Genomic DNA, 17,382 nt, shown 5'->3' on the forward strand with positions numbered 1-17,382 from the left:
TTCACGCATTGGTAATATTTGCATTAAAAACTACGATCAGCCGATTTTGTTCTGCTCAGGGCTTGAAATTTCCATAACTGTTTTCACTAGCTTTCACTTCTCAGAACCACACTAAAAACATTTCCGACACGTGCTTCTACAAGCACTTTTAAGTTAATTCACTTTTAAAAACGACATTTACTTAAATAATATCATTTGCATCGTTAAAAACGCGAGCCGCGAATAATTTTGCAAGCTGAAACTGTTTTTTAACCTTTTTCTACACACCGCATGTACGAATCATCTATCATCGTATTCAGTGTTGTCGATTTAATTGAAACAAAGTGTGTAAAAACAATGCTTTTATTGCTTTTTAAGGTGCTTAAACCGTGTTCAATTTAGAAACCATTACTAATAAATGTTTAAAACAATTTCTTATAATCTCTTTTTCAAGACAAAAAATGAAAGTAAATGAACCTATAGAAATCTTCTATAGAAAACATATGTGTCGTTCTGGTTGCACTGCTCGAAACCATCAGCTGATATGCAAAAGGCGGCAAAAGGATGATTCAAAAATATACACGATAAGAAAAAATATCCAGCGACCAGTTCATTTTTGCCTACTTTTGACTTTGAGTATAATCACGTTGAGTATAATCATATTCACCTACTTTTGGGACAACTAACTATTTTTGGGTAGAGGCGAATTGTCAATTCCACACTAATTGAACACAATCAAATGGCTTCCTGCAATATAGTGCCGAGATTTGTTAAAATGAGTCACTTTGGGATATTTGTTCTTACCGTGTACCTGGAGGTTTGAGCTCTAGAATCACTTTTGGACAGGTCGTATGTAACCAAAGCGTACAAAGTGTGATGTTAAATCAATTAACTACTATGATGACTTGACATGTTGGTCGTGGTGACTAGGCGCAAAATTATTTTCTGTATAGGAAGTGGTGTCCTGGGATGTGGTAGGTCGATAATATTGGCAAATTGAATAGAAATGTAGTGATAGTCTCAATATTGGATGTTAAAAAGATATCTTTATCTTTTTAAAAATGACGAAGCAAAGGTAAACAAACCACCACTGGATGTCAAACTGATGAATGCGAGTTCATCGCGTTCATTCGTGACGTCAGCGTGCAGCATCCTTATAGACGAGTGCACGGATGGATTTGAGTTCACTCACTTGACAAAAACGGACACAACAGCGGGGCCCTGTTTACTAAAAATGAACACATGAATAATACTCGCGTAGCATTTGAAACGGGCCTATCAACTTGTGTACACAAAACATGTTAAGCCCTTTTCGTGCGAACCGAATACACCCACGCAAACTAACAACACCATCGCGTAGGGAAAATTCTCCCGTACACCTTGGTTTGCGTGGGCGTACTTCGGTTCTCGTGAAAAGGACCTAGGAAATTGTTTACAAAAGTAGATAGGCTATTTTCAAATGTTACGCGAGAATTATTCATGTGTTCATTTTTAGTAAACAGGGCCCCGCTGTTGTGTCAATTTTTTTTTCAGTAGATGAACAAAAGTTCACCCGTGCACTCGTCTATGAGCTATGACAGATTCAAGATGAATGAAGAGAGAGGTGCGCTCATCTAAAATTACTAACACTAATGAGCACCTTTTTCTACCAGGGCCAAAAGTGCATGTAAACAAATTTGTAATTGTAATTGATTGAAGTAATTTATATCAGTGTTTTGATTTTGAAGCACTGAAAATGCTATATTTTTTCCAAATAAACCTTAATCTTTAATATCGATACAATAACAAAAAATCGCGTTTTTAAGAAAAAGTTTTCTACAGAGCACTTTATTTCTGCCAGTACTGTACTTTTGTCCGTTTTGGTATTTAACTCTGCGGACCTAATTATATTACCATTAAACGGGGGCAAGTCGATCACTTTTTACCAATAAACCTGAATATGTTTTCAACAATATGTTTGGCACACAAACTAGTTCCTCTCAAACCTGTACTAACAAATGCTTTTCTAATGTGCGAATGTAGTTTTTAAGTCCCATGATTGATTAAATAAAACAGCAAAAAAAGGTTATCATCCATTTAATTTCACTTAATTAATTTTGGTATCCATGACAGATACGTATTTCGACTACAATGTGCAGTCTTCATCAGTATCATTCCCAATAAAGAAAATCTAACCCCCTTAAGTTCTCATCCCCTATGTAAAAAAAATATCAAGCTCACAGGTATAAAAATGGAACTACCTAACTAATACAACTCAAAGATTTAATTTTCTCCTTTAGTGTACATAGGGGAAATGGCTTGAATGTTCGCCTATGGATCTAAGATTGGGCCCATCGCTAAAAATCTGCTATTTATCAATGTTTTCTAGATGAACGCATTATTGGGACGATACTAATGGATATTTTTGGTCGCTATTGAAAATTTAGTCCATTGCTGAATTTATGTATGGGCCCAAATTAGGGGCATTTAGGCCGACATTACATCCATTTCTCCTACTTAAATCTTTGGTTTTTAGTTCATCCCATGATTGCTTTATTAAAAAATAAATAAAAAATTAGATTATAATTATACTAAAATACAAATTTTCCATTCTGGGGTGAAGTTGATCATGTATGTTAGCATACATACTTGACTTGTGTTCACAGATGAAAAATCTGGTGTTAAAATTTCATAAAAAGTTGTGCAAAATAGTTTAAAACGCGCTTAAATGTAGGCAATTAAGATCAGTTTTTCAAATAAAACCATTTGTATGATACTGAATCGTTCGTTTTAACGAAATATGATTTAATATTCATATTCAGCTACCCAAAATTAGGTAAAACAAGTTATTTCGTTGAACACTCTACCTGAAGAAATGCTAATTCTGATACGATTTTTAGGAACAGTTAAAAGTTGCATATTTTATCACTTCCACAAAATTGTACATTCAGAGTGGTAGCAACGATCGTTGGTTTGGTAAAACGTTTGGAAAGTAGTGTTCAAATCTACTTAATGAAATATGATTGCTACTCTGTTATTGCCAGATTTGCTGTAATTACACAGAGAACCAATAGACGATGCTTGGGACTAGCAATCATGTGTAAAAACTGGTGATCTCAAACTAAGAAATACCAGCGCCGGCCGCGCACGAAACATGTCAAGAAAGCAATGGGTAGGAATGTGTTGACGTGACACTCGCTTTGATGGAAACTGAGAACACCTGTGCACTTCCACGATTAATCACTGGGATATTGGGTAAGAGGGTAGGGTTTGCAGCAGGGTTCGTTTTGTAAACGATAAGCTGAATTGATGTCCTAACGATCATATAACGCGCAGGAGCTTGGGATTGAACCTACGGTCTTCTGCTCAGTAAGCAAAAATGTTTGCCACTAGGCAAACGAGCTCCTTTTTAATCATCGCTGCTGTTATGTTATGTTACAATGTAGACATATTATCAAATAAAACGATTCACGAATCTTGAATGTGGATGGACCTGAGATTAGACTCATGATGTTCTGCTCAGTAAGCAAAAGCGGTCGCTCTAAGGCCACCGAGCCCCTCGTATCACATCATACCGTTACTCCAGTTGTTGTGATCATTCAAACCTGGCACCGACGACGACGACAAATACACGATAAACAAGTGATTTGGCCATACATCTCTTTAATATGAAAGGACCTGGGACCACGTTTTTCTGCTCAGTAAACAAGCCATTCAAATTCGAAAACTAAAAGCTACGAAAAAGTACTTAGGTCTTCATTAAAATCTTTCACACGACGTTCAATATTTTGATTTGCTCTTTACGTATTGTTCAGGTTATCATAACAAGCTATGACTGACGTGACGATTGTTTAAGCCCTAAACAAGCTATTCAAATGAAATAACGTTTTCGAAAGCCGTCAAATGGATCTAACCTGAGTGAAGGCAGAGAAAAACTAATCATTACGTTCTTAAATATAATTATCAACACCGAACCGTTCCTTCAATTTCTGATATTAACAATTTTCTACAATAGTGGCCTGGATGATAGATAAACTCAGTAATGTAATGAAGCTTGGGTTTTAACCCATGATCTTCTACTCATTAAACAAAAACGGTTGCTCTATAGCCACCGTGCCCCTACAATCTACGACCGATTTAACAAAAAACTATTCAAATGAAGCGACGTCTTTGAAAGCAGCCAACAATGTCTTCCAAAATAGCTCACGCATACACCCTTTCCAAAACTCATGGTTTAAACAATTCAACTATTGGTTATTAGCTGCGCTTTATGCTCTCTGAACCCAACGATGGCCGTTTATGATGTTGTGGGAGAGCTTGGGGTTAAACCCATGATATTCTGCTCATTAAGCAAAACTGACCCTCTAGGGCTATCGAGCATCTCAAAACCACAACACTCCACGGCAAAATATGATTAAGTTTTCACTTGGTATGTCATGAGCAACATAAATACGCGATAATTCATATAGTTTCAGCGACTGATGGTTAATTTTAAATATACTAACGATACTGCCTACGGCGAGTACGACAGCGACTACGAATGTGCCTACGACGACGACAACAGCGAATTTATAACATACCATTTGTCTAGGATATAACACTTGTGCCCGGCACCTCCACTTGAGCTTCATATCTGCTATCTGGCACTGTTTGTAAAAATATCTAATAGCAATAACCTTTGTTGTAATATTTCCTTCAACGAAAACAAATTTACTTGCATTGGTACATGGTCATCAAGGAGGAGGTTCGCGTTTAGTGCTTTCGCCAGGAACCGTTCACGGCTACCAGCTACCGCCCGTCCAGTCTTGGGCGTATCCAGCGAGGCACCAGCAGACGAGCACTTAAATTTGCCATTTTTTCGGTTGGTGTAAAAATGAAACGGATGTATCTTTTTTCGTGCTGAATAGATTTTAGTAACACCAAAAGTCTTATATTACTATATGACGTTTTGACCAGTGGCGTTTCCTTAACCTCAATCTACCTGTGCACCAACTCTCAAAACATAAACATTCATCATAATATTACTTGCAATGAATAGATATCGAGTAAACTAGAACATTAAGTGTATTTTTCAACCGATATGAGTATGAATATGGCATTAAAACTGGATTTTAAAGTTGGTGCACAGGTAAAAAATGAGTTTACAGGACGCCACTGGTTTTGACAATTGAGCAACATTTTTGCGCATTTCGATTATTGTACTTCCAAAAATTACATAGATTTGTTAAAGTTGCTCAAACTTCATATAGATTCCGTCAATCAAGTTCAAAATAATACCAGTCTTGGATACTTGATCAACCAGCAGTTCAGATTTCAGAAAACTTCATGTATACAGCTCTTTGAACTTTTTTTAAGATAGAAAAAAGTGCGAGGTGTTATAATTTTGTCTGGTAGTGTATTTTCAGGAGAAGTTGCTGGAATCTTCCGGTGGAAGTCAGAGTAAACTGGAACTAGCTTCCGTGAAAAGAAGGAAGAAAGTTCAAGAGATAATTCCGGGAAAAGTAAAAAACACTCTGGTAGTAGTCTCGCGCCGCTTCTTGTCCGTGTCGGAAAAGACTTTCAGGTAAAATAAGAAGTTAGTTTTTCAACGGAAATCGGAAGAATCTTCCTTGGTAGTTTGAAGAAACTCCAGCGATTTTATGATCCGTGAGTACTCATTCAAATTGAACGCTCATCGATCATGTAATCGCTGATAGTGAATGCGAAATTTACAGTTTTTTTCTGTGTGTCAAACATTTGCTTTACAATCTCTCTTGTAACTTACAAGTACAAAATATCAACATCTAACGATTTCAAATTTCCGAAAATCATTTTTTAAAGTGAATTGAGTAGAAGCAATGTAAAACTTAGTTTTAATTATTTTTAACAACAGCGGTTATGCTCACCGCCATTCTGTTCGTCCATATTGTTTTGACCAAGCCGTAACAGTGCTATCAACGTCACATTAGATCATGCTTCAACAATAAAATCATGTCATTATCATCAACAGCACATTTCCAAAGCCGGGTGCCTACGCTCAGCTCAGTTCCGCTTGTCCGGTTGTCAGTCGACGCCGTCCGTCATGGCAATCATGATGATGATAGTTCGTCATCAATTGGCTCTGCTCTACTCAGTGAAAAATTTCTCAGTCATTTCTACTGTTATGCTATAACACCTGGTCAGTAGATCGCCGGCTATTCGCACAGGTTAATCGAGAATATCTTATTCTGGTGTCCACCTTTTGGAGCTACAAATTCCTACTCATTATGTAGGTACCTATGTAATTTTCGAATGCTCCCTGCTATCCGATATAGATCGGGCGCACGTGTGCATGCTGAGGTAGCTGAAACTTTTGCCTTTTGATGATGGATGATGGATGATGTGTTCACATGTTGAATGATTAGACTTCAATTAAAATGTCAAACTGGCAGGGCTTCTGATGGTGAATTATTCAATTAGGAACCGTTTTTCTTAAGAGTCACTAAATACTAGCGAAATTTTGGAAAACTTCCACTTAGTTTTTTTGAGCAATAATCCAGTTGGCAAATCATTGGATTTGCGTGCAACAAACAATCCGTTAAATTCAAAACAAAAACCCGTTTATAATTGATGAATGGTGTCACCATAACCCTCTCCCGTCTGGATGATGGCATACCTTGAGCAGAACCTAGCCAGGTTTTTGTGGTCGTGGTTTACGCACAAAATTATTCATGAGTGACGAAAATGAAGTGCTTACCAATCGTTGTAACGGTACATCCAGTGAAAATGTTAAAGATTAGGTACTTGAGAACTGACCAGCGATGTTCAAGAACAGGAACTCTCTTGCTGTAAATTTATTTTGAATTTTTTCACTGTGGCTTTTGTAAACTGATTTCAATGGTAGCATAATTGAAAATTAGGTCACAATTGTAACAGCACGCAACCTTAACCCACTACCACCAAATTGATACAACTAATCCCACCGTTAAAGTGGCGCTACACACAAGTTAATCCCGTCGAGGCGTAGAAGCTTGCTTCATGGATCGCTGAACTAGCACTGCCAATTCAGTATTGCTCAAAACAATGCCGCCCTTTCACAATGGTCACTTGAAATCGTGAGTTATTGGAGATTCCTTCTGTCCAGATTACTGTTATCTGTCGCTATGTAAGTGTTTCACTGATAAGAATGCTTTTTCTAAATATTTGCATCATAAATAGTTTATGGCCCTATACCGCACTATCAATCTCACTGATAGCAAATCAGGTTGGAACCGAGATTTCCAATACGTATGCAATTGCAACGGTTGATAAAGTTAACTACTGTTTGTCGACTTTTTAATTACGACCCCGTGAAGTGGCAGTGGAAATGGATTGATAACAAATGCTGCCTGTATAAAATTATTATGTGGATCGACAGCTCTTTCCCCTGTTCGTTGTCATAACCTCAGAGCACAAACATGCCTCTATTTGCGGAGGATTTTCGAACACAGAGGTATGATGACTTTTGAATCACCTTGACCGCAATTGACCGGCACTAATAATAATAATCACAGCAAAGTACTTTGGGCAGGAAGCTTTCCAAATTAAGCAGTTTGATCACGTTCAGGACATTTATTCCCTATATAAAGGTAGCGGTGGATGGCCGAAACCATTCAGCTACACTCAACACTACTGGCATTGGATCTTAGATCGTCTGATCGGCAAAGCAACTGAAGCGTGCAGAACTTATGATGGCCAACAATACAACACACTGTTCCGGCACGTGGGCAAAATCTGATACTAAGTTCAGTATCAAGGTTCGTCGCTGCGAGCGCGTCCAACTCGTAGCTGCCGGTTTACGCTGTTATTAGATGGGTCCCTATAGATAAAACGGTAAGTGAAAGAAGATTGGGCAGCTTTGGCAAACCGATCTTAATAATGTGAGCTGTAATTTAAGGTGACATATTTCATTACTGCACATTTGGAATAAACTAATTTTGAATGAACTGAACTTCGAGTCCTTTATGACTTTATATCAAAAGTGACGCTTGCATGTCTATAAAAGAGTTAAATCAACGCTATTTTAGTCGTTCACAGTTAAGTTCATTGATTATTATGGGTGACGCAATTTCAACTAGGTATGACACAATATTAAGTGGCGTAACTAATAAACATGAATAATATGTTTCATAATACACTCATAAAATAATCATCTTCAATAATTGAAATTGACATCTTATCAGGTACATTGTGGTTCAGGTGTCAACTGCATCTGTTGCTTTCGTCTTACGAGACGCATCCCCGTCAGTGCCATATTAGGCAGGAAAGTTTTCGACTGAAGTATATTCACTTCTGACCTGCAAATTCTAAGCATAAAAATTTAACATAATGACCCCATCATGTGGGTACTTGGTATTTTGCTCTGTGTCGTGACAACAAGCCATTTGCCACAACCAACACCCTCAGGATAAACAATACATATTACCACCGGATTTCAACCGTGAAGCAATCATCCAGCTTGAATGAATAGTAGTTAGCTGAAGACCTCTGAGCTCTCATTATATAAACAACATCATACAGTGACATAAACATAGACATGGTCAAATCAGCGATGGATTTGAAAACATACAAATTTGAGTTGAAATATAGAGGATATTTAATACATTAGATGCAATAATCGTGCAATGGAAAAAATATAATTGATTGACAACATAAATCTTCAAGGATAAAAATTGTGCCGTTTACGTTAGTTTCTGGAATCCTAAAACTAAGTGAACCATTACATGAAACAGAATTGGGTAGTCAAATTTCAATTTTTCATAGATGACGCAAGCCATCTACGGATATGGAAGTTCTCTATTCGTCCTCAAATCGATTCTAGTCAGTCATAATTAGTTATCAACAAGCAGTAAGGGAATAATTTTTCAGAAAACACGATCATGGTCTCATAGTATGCACCACTGACGGTGCACAGGATACTTAAGTAAACAAATCATAATCAAAGGCTTTCCTTCTTCCATTGTGTAAAGGGCTAACGTGAAAGGCTTCTTAAATTGACGTATAGAGGTTTTAGACGTTTTATCATATTTTTCTATCTAGCACACGGGGATGAACAGATTCACTGTTTTCCCACTAATTTGTGTACCGCTTGCTCGCTCTTCTACGATTAAGATGGTGCAGCACTGTGTACGCCGATTAAAGGAACGTCTCGACAACAGGAGCTGCGAACTCTTATTTTGGACAAGTGGTTAGAAAATCCTATTCGTTCACAGAAAACAATCGCGAATTCGTTCGGGGTGACTCAACAAATGGTGTCGAATGTCATCAGCAAGTTTCTACAAACCTAAACGGTGCAGAGGCAGCCAACCAAGCAGTTGAAAAGGGGAACACGCAACAAACAAGATGAGAAACTAGTGGTGAAAATATACAAGAGGAAGCTCAACATTTCGATCAGAGATGTTGCCAAAAAAGTAGATGTAGCTAAGTCAACTGTGCATGACATTAAAGTGCGATGTGGACTGAGGTCATTCAAAGCCCAGAAGAAACCTAACCCACGTAACATTGCAGGCTTTTTCGAGGTTTTGTAGCATTCTACAAGTCTAAATCATGAACCCTTATAAAACCAAAATTGTTACTTGGGAAAGCAGCATTCTCAAAACACCCTGTTTTGGCCCGATTTGGTATCTTGCCACTACTCAGCAGTGACGAAGAAATGGTACGAGGAAAATAATGTCATTGTGGTACCTTGTGACATTAATCCTCCAAAAGCCAGAGCAACGACCGATCGAGAAATTTTGGACAATAATGAAGGCTGATTGTCGGAAAATGGAAGGAGAGTCAAAATCGGTTCAAAACTTCAAGCAGAAGTGGACAAAAGCTTACAAAACAGGGGAGAGAAGCTTGTCCAAACTTTGATGGAAGGAGTCAAGTCAAAGGTCCGAAAGTTTGGACGTGAGGGTGAAATTTAAATTTATTATTACAAAGTTGTAAAGGATCATAAATTTTGAGAAAAAGATTTGTTTGGATTTCAGTTAAACCAACGTTCGTGTGATGATACAAAATATATTTCCGGACACGCTTTATGACCGGAACATTTTCCGATGAATACGAATCACGAGTCTAACTTGTTAGTGTAATTTCCCAATGGCAGCATTTGCTGCGCTGCTGATATTTTTTTTTGTCTTTTACTAATCTAATCTAATCTAATCTAACACCAACACAGGCAGCTTTCAATAACTGGCTGATTGATATATGTACCTCCATCATTTTTCTTGTCTATTTGATATATGTTTCACATCAAAGATTCGTCACATATAAAAAACGGCCAGGCCTACTGTGCAGCATTTAAGGGGCAAGATGATTTAGAAAACATCGGGTCTGTTTAAATCAAATATTAAACACGATGCTTCAGAATGTAATAAATGGATGAAACGTGGACATCTCAGTACCGTACGATCCGTTTTTGATAATTATATGATTGGTTGGTCGTTGGAAGCATCTAAACTAGAAAGGTTAAGTGTAGAGTCGGTGTATAATGAGTCACGCCAAGAGTGAAGCCAAGTCTACCTATTGAACTGTCAAACCGGCTACTTATCGTGCAAAGTAAACAAACATTACGATGCTATGAAAGGTCCACGAAAGGTATTGCAATAACATATAAAATAAAATTGAAGAAATGATCATAAACACGCAGTGAGCATTAAATTGTCATGGAATACGTTTGGTAATGATCAGTAATGGAAATTTCTATTATTTTTTTTATAAAATAATTTGATAAAATCACTGACATAATGATTCACTACAGCCGCTATTTTTTGTTCTCGCTAGAAGTCATTTGAAGTTGATGTAGAAGTCCTCTGTTGCCAAGTGAAAAGAAAGGGAACACAGCAAAAAAATAATTTTAATATCACATCAAAGTGGATGCACTTCAATTGTGTCGAAAATATGGTGTAATATTACTTGCCAAAAAGGACAAAATTATCATTAATACAGTGCATGAACTGATATTACGTTGCTTTTACTGCATTTGTTTATTTTTGTGGCCATTTTTGACATGATTGAAGTGCATCTTCTTGGATGTAATATTAAAATTTATTTTTTGCTGTGAATCTTTCGAAAACCGTGATGCGAGTTCAACTGTTTTTCTCTTGGCGTGACTCATTATACACCGACTCTAGTTAAGTGATGCTCCATTTCCCCTGACAGTTGGGATATGAGCACTTACTCTTGTTCTAGCCTTTTATGGCTTATGGCTATAGCGCTGTCACTCGCTTTCTGACAAGATAAGAGGAAAAGGAACAGGAGAAGGACAAAGGGAAAAGGATTATAACTCTATGAATATAAACAATATTTTTGATATATAGTTGAAGATGCTAAGTTTCAAATAACAGACTTAAAGTGGTCATGTTATAGATGAGGAAATGAAAGTATAGAGTTGATAGTTCCGTTAGAGTACGGCAGTGTAAAAATTGTATATAGAGAGTAAAAAGCGAACAAGGACAACTTTGAGGAAGTTACGAATCGGGTTGATCATCTCTCTTTACCAAACTCCCCAGTTGGAGAGGGATGAGGGGTACCCCCTCTCCCCCTCACCGCCACCACTGGCCACGGCTCGTTCAATGTAAATTAAATTAAATTCAATTGAATTTTTCACTGCCTTGTAAAAGCACAAATGCATGTAAAATTTTATGAAAATGAATAAAAAATTAAATAATTTCATGTTAAATTAATGCAGGGGGCTGCACACCTTGACTGAATATATCAAAATATTTTGACTTAGACTTAAAAACAAAATTATCCGTAGAGCAAACATTATTCATCAAAAAACTCTTTTTTTTTTACATGTATTAGTTTTTGAAAAAACTTTAATATTTTCGTTGATATTTAGAAATATTTTATGATATGTTTAAATATATTTAAGTTGTCTCACCCCTTGAATTAATATGTTATAATGTATGTTTCAACTGAGGCCAGAAATTACATCTATGTACCATGTGTAAATCTGTGCCATCCATTTGTAGTGTAGGGGAAGAAGATGGAAGCCATTCCCAAGGAAAATTTATTTGTTTATAGAGGTTTTAAAGCATTATTCAAGTCTAAAGCATGGTATACAGAACCATCATAAAACCAAAATTGATTCTGGTTTCGCACTTTTGTCATCACAAGGTAGTGGTTCAAATCAATGTTTGTACCGATAATGTGCGAGAAGTGCCTTCCATAAATCAAAACGTAATTGATTTGTGATTCTGTCTGTTGTGGTAATCTCCAGGTGTACCGAATGACCTATGTAAAATATATGGTAAATATGTCCTAAATCACGATGATTTTTAATGTAAAACATGAGATATCGTTCTTGATTGCGATTTATTGATTTAAAAATAAACGAAATATTTCATCTCATCTCAGTATAGTTATAGTATAGTTATCACGTTTTCAAATATTTAAATTGATGAAAAACGAATTGTCTTCTATTTTTAATCTAATCGTATACTTTCAATATAAAGCGTGAAACATACTACAATAGGAACAAATCTTACCCTTACAGATTGTAAGAGAAGCTACTTGGCCAGTTTTGATGAGTTGAGGTACATAAATTCGCAAATGTTTGAGTTATAGTGCTCTTTTCATTCAATCTAGGTTCCTTATATGTAAACGACATAGGGTGTCGTACGTTTCGTTTAACAGCAAGATGGATTTCTCTCCAAAATTGACCAAAATATCCAACAAACAATTTGGCTAATTAAGAGTCTCTTTTTAGCTGTATAAGCCTTTTATTATCTGAATAAGCTAAAATAAAGGGTGATACGGTCAAAATTTGGTCAAGGGAAAACGCGTGTAAATCGGTGAAATCGTTTATTTAAAAAATCAAATTAAATTTCTTTTTCAAGTTCAATTAGTATAAAATTCAGGAAAAATATTCAGTTAGGCTTCCGCTTTTCCAAATCCGAATTGCCGGGCCTTACGCTTGACCCCTGCCATCAGATTTTGTACAGCCACCTTGTCCACCTTCTTCGCCGCAGAAAGCCAGTTTGCCTTGAACTGCTGCTCGCCCTTAGCAGTTTTTTTGGTCTTCTTTAGGTTCCGCTTGACAATAGCCCAGTATTTCTCAATTGGGCGGAGCTCTGGCGTGTTGGGAGGGTTCTTGTCCTTGGGAACCACCTGCACGTTGTTGGCGGCGTACCACTCCATGGCCTTTTTTACCGTTATGGCAAGATGCCAAATCCGGCCAAAACAGTACGGAACAACCGTGTTTCTTCAGGAAAGGCAGCAGACGTTTATTCAAACACTCTTTCACGTAAATTTCTTGGTTGACAGTCCCGGAAGCTATGAAAATGCTGCTTTTCAAGCCACAGGTACAGATGGCTTGCCAAACCAGATATTTCTTTGCGAACTTTGACAGTTTCATGTGCTTGAAAACATCTGCTACCTTTCCCCTTCCTTTTGCCGTATAAAACTCCTGTCCCGGAAGCTGCTTGTAGTCGGCTTTGACGTAGGTTTCGTCGTCCATTACCACGCAGTCAAACTTCGTCAGCATCGTCGTGTACAGCCTCCGGGATCGCGCTTTGGCCGTCGTATTTTGTTTATCATCGCGATTTGGAGTCACTACCTTCTTGTAAGTCGATAGTCCGGCTCGTTTTTTGGCTCGATGCACGGTTGTAGACGATACACCCAGCTTATTTGCGGCATCTCGGAGAGAGAGGTTAGGGTTTCGCTTGAAACTACCGGCAACTCTCTTTGTCTTCTCAGCGGCTTCCGGTTTTCGATTTCCCCCCGATCCAGACTTCCTGGCTGTCGACAAACGTTCCCCAAACACTTTAATTACATTTGTAACGGTTGATTTGGCAACTTTTAGCGATTTTGCCAACTTTGCGTGCGAGTAGCTCAGATTTTCGCGGTGCGCGAGCAAAATTTTGATACGCTGCTCTTCTTGCTTGGACGGCATTTTGACAACTGAAGAGTGAATTCCAAAATCAAAATAGGAGCAACATTCTACACACACACACCTTCAAAATGAGGGGTATTCAGGTTTTTTAAATGCAAAATTGAAAGAAATACGTCAAGTTGATATTGACCAAATTTTGACCGTATCACCCTTTACAATCGGAAATTTGAGGTTAGGTTAGGTTATCTTTATTAAGGAGAGACTTTCAGCCATAGGCTGGTTCATCTCTTCGGGCATTAGAGGGCATCGCTGATCCATGGCTCATATATCATCTTTTTTATTTCATAATGGAATACGATTACACCCCAACCTAAATTTGCGCGGTTATATTTTTTTGTTTTCAATTTTTATATTTTTATTCTAATTTTTTGAAACCGATTTTGGATTCGCAAATCTAGATTTGGGTGTGCTTGTACACTTATTGGTAATTGATCTGCTCCTAATCCTATAAGTTGACGTTCCTCCCCATAATTAGTGATGTTCTTTGGGGATGGGGAGACTGCACACACTTGATCCCCCCTTGGTTTCTCGAAATTCTGAGCAGATTTTTTTCAGATAAGTTTCCCCAAAGTTTCGTCTAGATAAAAGGTAATTTTATGGTGACAATTGCGTCAGATTGTAGAACGAATATATTTTTGAGAGTAGTTCGTATGTTTTCACTCCATTAGACTTTTGTTTAGCCAGCAGCAAAAAAATTCTTAATAACGTTTTGGATTTTCACCGAAACGTATAAAATTTTCACAGCTAAAAACTGTGAATAAGCAGAATTGATTTTTATATTATCATTGAACTGATGCTGCTTCTTTTGATGTTTTGTTTAGTTTGATATGAAGTTGAAAACGACAGATTGATCCCATGAACATAACTTAAAACTGATATATGAATGTGAAAAAATTAAACTCTCTAATGTATTAAAAATATTTATGAATATTTTAAAGATTTGGTTAATTTTAATTCCCACAATTTGATTCAATTATACTTGGTCCTACTCTGATTTTTAGGCATTCTTTCCAACTATTGATAACATTATTATCCATCAAAAAATGAAAATTGAAGCCCTTTGTAGTACATTACACATTGTACATTAAATATGACAGAAATGTGTTGAACATTATAGTTAACTTTTGATATGAACCATTGCATAACCAATTAGTAAACTATTTGCAAACAATCGTCAGCCATTTGTTTCTATTCGCTTACGTTCCATTTACCACGCTGCAATGAGTAGTTGAACGGGTTAAAAATGCTGTGCCCTGGATCGCCTTTTTTTTTGTTCCTAACGGAAGCAAATCAAACGCCGACTCGCAAAAACTTGCAATTGTTTTTGATTTTCGAATATCATCATAACCCAAATACCAGACACTGAGTTTGATTATGGCAGCGCATGTGAGACCTTCACATAGCGCGAATCTCGCTCCGTGCAAACATTTGAAGATACTCGGAATGAGTTTTTTTTTAATTTTAATGTGGAACCTGTTCTCCTCTGACGAATGTAGGTATGCTCAAAGGTTATCGTGCCTACAGCCCGAAAAATGTGTCTGTCATTTGTGCCAATAATGGAGAGTAGCTGCGTAATCGGATCGAGATGTGGACGTGAGAAGCTGACGAATGGGATTTGGATATATAGACAACAAATTTCACATGGCTTGGTTGATGGATACTAACGTGCATTTGTTTCCTGGTCGCTGATTTTGGGTTTCTCCGTGGATAAGCAGTCTTTGCTAAACCCATTCATTTCGATGGTGTTTCTGCGGTTTGCTTTTTCGCTATCACCCATTGTGGTTCACTTGACTCTTTTTTTTTTTATCGCTCGAACGCTATTACAGGTTTGCTACTTTCCAATTATTTCGGTTTGCAAATCACGATTGAATCGGGGAACTGTCAACCAGCATGCATTTGGCATAAACTTTCTTCGCCCGCCACACAAATCACTGTGTTGAACAAACAACTTCCCCCGAGTTTCAGCTTAAATCACAGACCGCCGGTACATAGCATTGTGGGAACTAATTACCGATTTTATCACAAAAATATATATAACTCAGAACTCCGGGTGTGCACTGCACCCGTTCAAGTTCTACGAACAATGAACGATTTTTTTTCGCGCGCTTTGGAGCTCAGAGCACCTTGCTCATTCCTGAACGAACGCAAAACTTAGAATGAAGTGATTGCTCGATTCCGATTCCGCCAGTACCTACCGAGCGATGGAGTCCCACCGTCGATAGTAGTTTTACTAGTGTACTAACACTACCAATAATAATCAGCTACTGCAAACTACTTCGCGCCGCTATCTGTAGGACCGCGGTAAAAGTGTTGTGATTGTTGTTCGATACGGGATAATGTCGATCCGACTAGCAGCAGCAGTACCAATAATGCGGTAGCTGTTGTAGTGTTCTCCCTTTCGAGTGATTGTTTAGCTAAAGAGAGAGCAGCGGGAACTTAAACAGCAGGCGAGAGCGGTCCAGTGGAACTGGAGGCTGGAGAGGGCACCTACGGACATTCGATTGAAAATGATAAAATTTCAATTATGGAGGAATGCAGTCCATTGTGTGTAGGAACCGAAGTAACTATACCAGCGTGATATGACAGGCAAATAAGCTTCCCGCATTAAAGTATTGCCAAAGTACAACACTGAAGGTCGCTAGCATGGGGTAGTGGAATGGTGAGGTTTTCGTCTAAGTTTACATTTCTTTTATTTAGTGAAATTGTAATTGCCAACTATCGTACTATCAGTCACCTCAGTGTTTTAGGCACCTCCACCGTTAATAGAGGTTTTAGATGAGTCAAATCATCTCATTGATTTATTATATGCCTATGCTTGGCAGGCACAACCGTAATGATTTTAGATCCTTCACCTTAGATAGCATGCGTGCTCCTACTACCGGTGGACTTGGTGACCTCACGAATAAAGTTAAAATCAAAACATGTATATACCGCAGTATCAGTGTCTCGAGTTCGATGCTCCGGTATGGCGTGATTATTAATATTTTGAACCATCGATGAAAGCCTTGTCGGATAATCCATCTGCAAATTTACATGAACACTTGAATAGAAATTGTTATCAATCAGCAAAACAATGGCACATTTGCACTTTTTGCCAACCAATTCAATAAATAGAAGTGAACAAAACGTGACAAACCCATCGGAAAGACGATATTATATCAATTGCTTGCTGGCTTTTCCGGTAGCCGATAGCACATTCTCTACAACCACTTCCGATTTTCCACACTTGAGATCGAATGCGACGTCAAGTCAAGATGCCGCAAAGAGCTTTCGAATCGCTTTCATGTTTGTTTGTTTGTTCCGCTACCTGCTGAATGGCGCGCTGATGCGTGAACCGTGAGAGATTTGGTGTAAAGTGAGAGATTGTAAGCTCCCGAACCAGCGAGTGGTTATAATAATCATAAATTAAATACCTGTGTGTACTAATATGTAAGTAGGAGACGGTGAAGTGATTAAGGAAATGCGAGAATCCATAAATGTGTCGTTTAGCACACCGATTGATTGCTAAACGTGTTCTGTTCAGGGTTGAAGTATCATTTTGGTGC

General features: G+C 37.8%; 1 protein-coding gene across 1 annotated transcript in view; it reads right to left on the reverse strand.

Moving 5' to 3' along the window:
- The window catches only part of LOC135701468 (putative inorganic phosphate cotransporter), a 32,008-nt gene extending 16,022 nt beyond the window's left edge, over positions 1-15,986 (reverse strand). The window contains exon 1 of the mRNA XM_065222278.1: positions 15,503-15,986. Within this exon, the coding sequence (XP_065078350.1) occupies positions 15,503-15,614 (112 nt within the window). The 5' untranslated portion in view covers positions 15,615-15,986. The remainder of the gene's footprint in view (positions 1-15,502) is intronic.
- Between the last annotated feature and the right edge of the window lie 1,396 nt (positions 15,987-17,382).

Source organism: Ochlerotatus camptorhynchus, unplaced genomic scaffold, assembly GCF_037179485.1.
Source record: "Ochlerotatus camptorhynchus isolate MF236.1 unplaced genomic scaffold, CSIRO-AGI_Acam_v1.1 ptg000014l, whole genome shotgun sequence".
NCBI lineage: Eukaryota > Metazoa > Arthropoda > Insecta > Diptera > Culicidae > Ochlerotatus > Ochlerotatus camptorhynchus.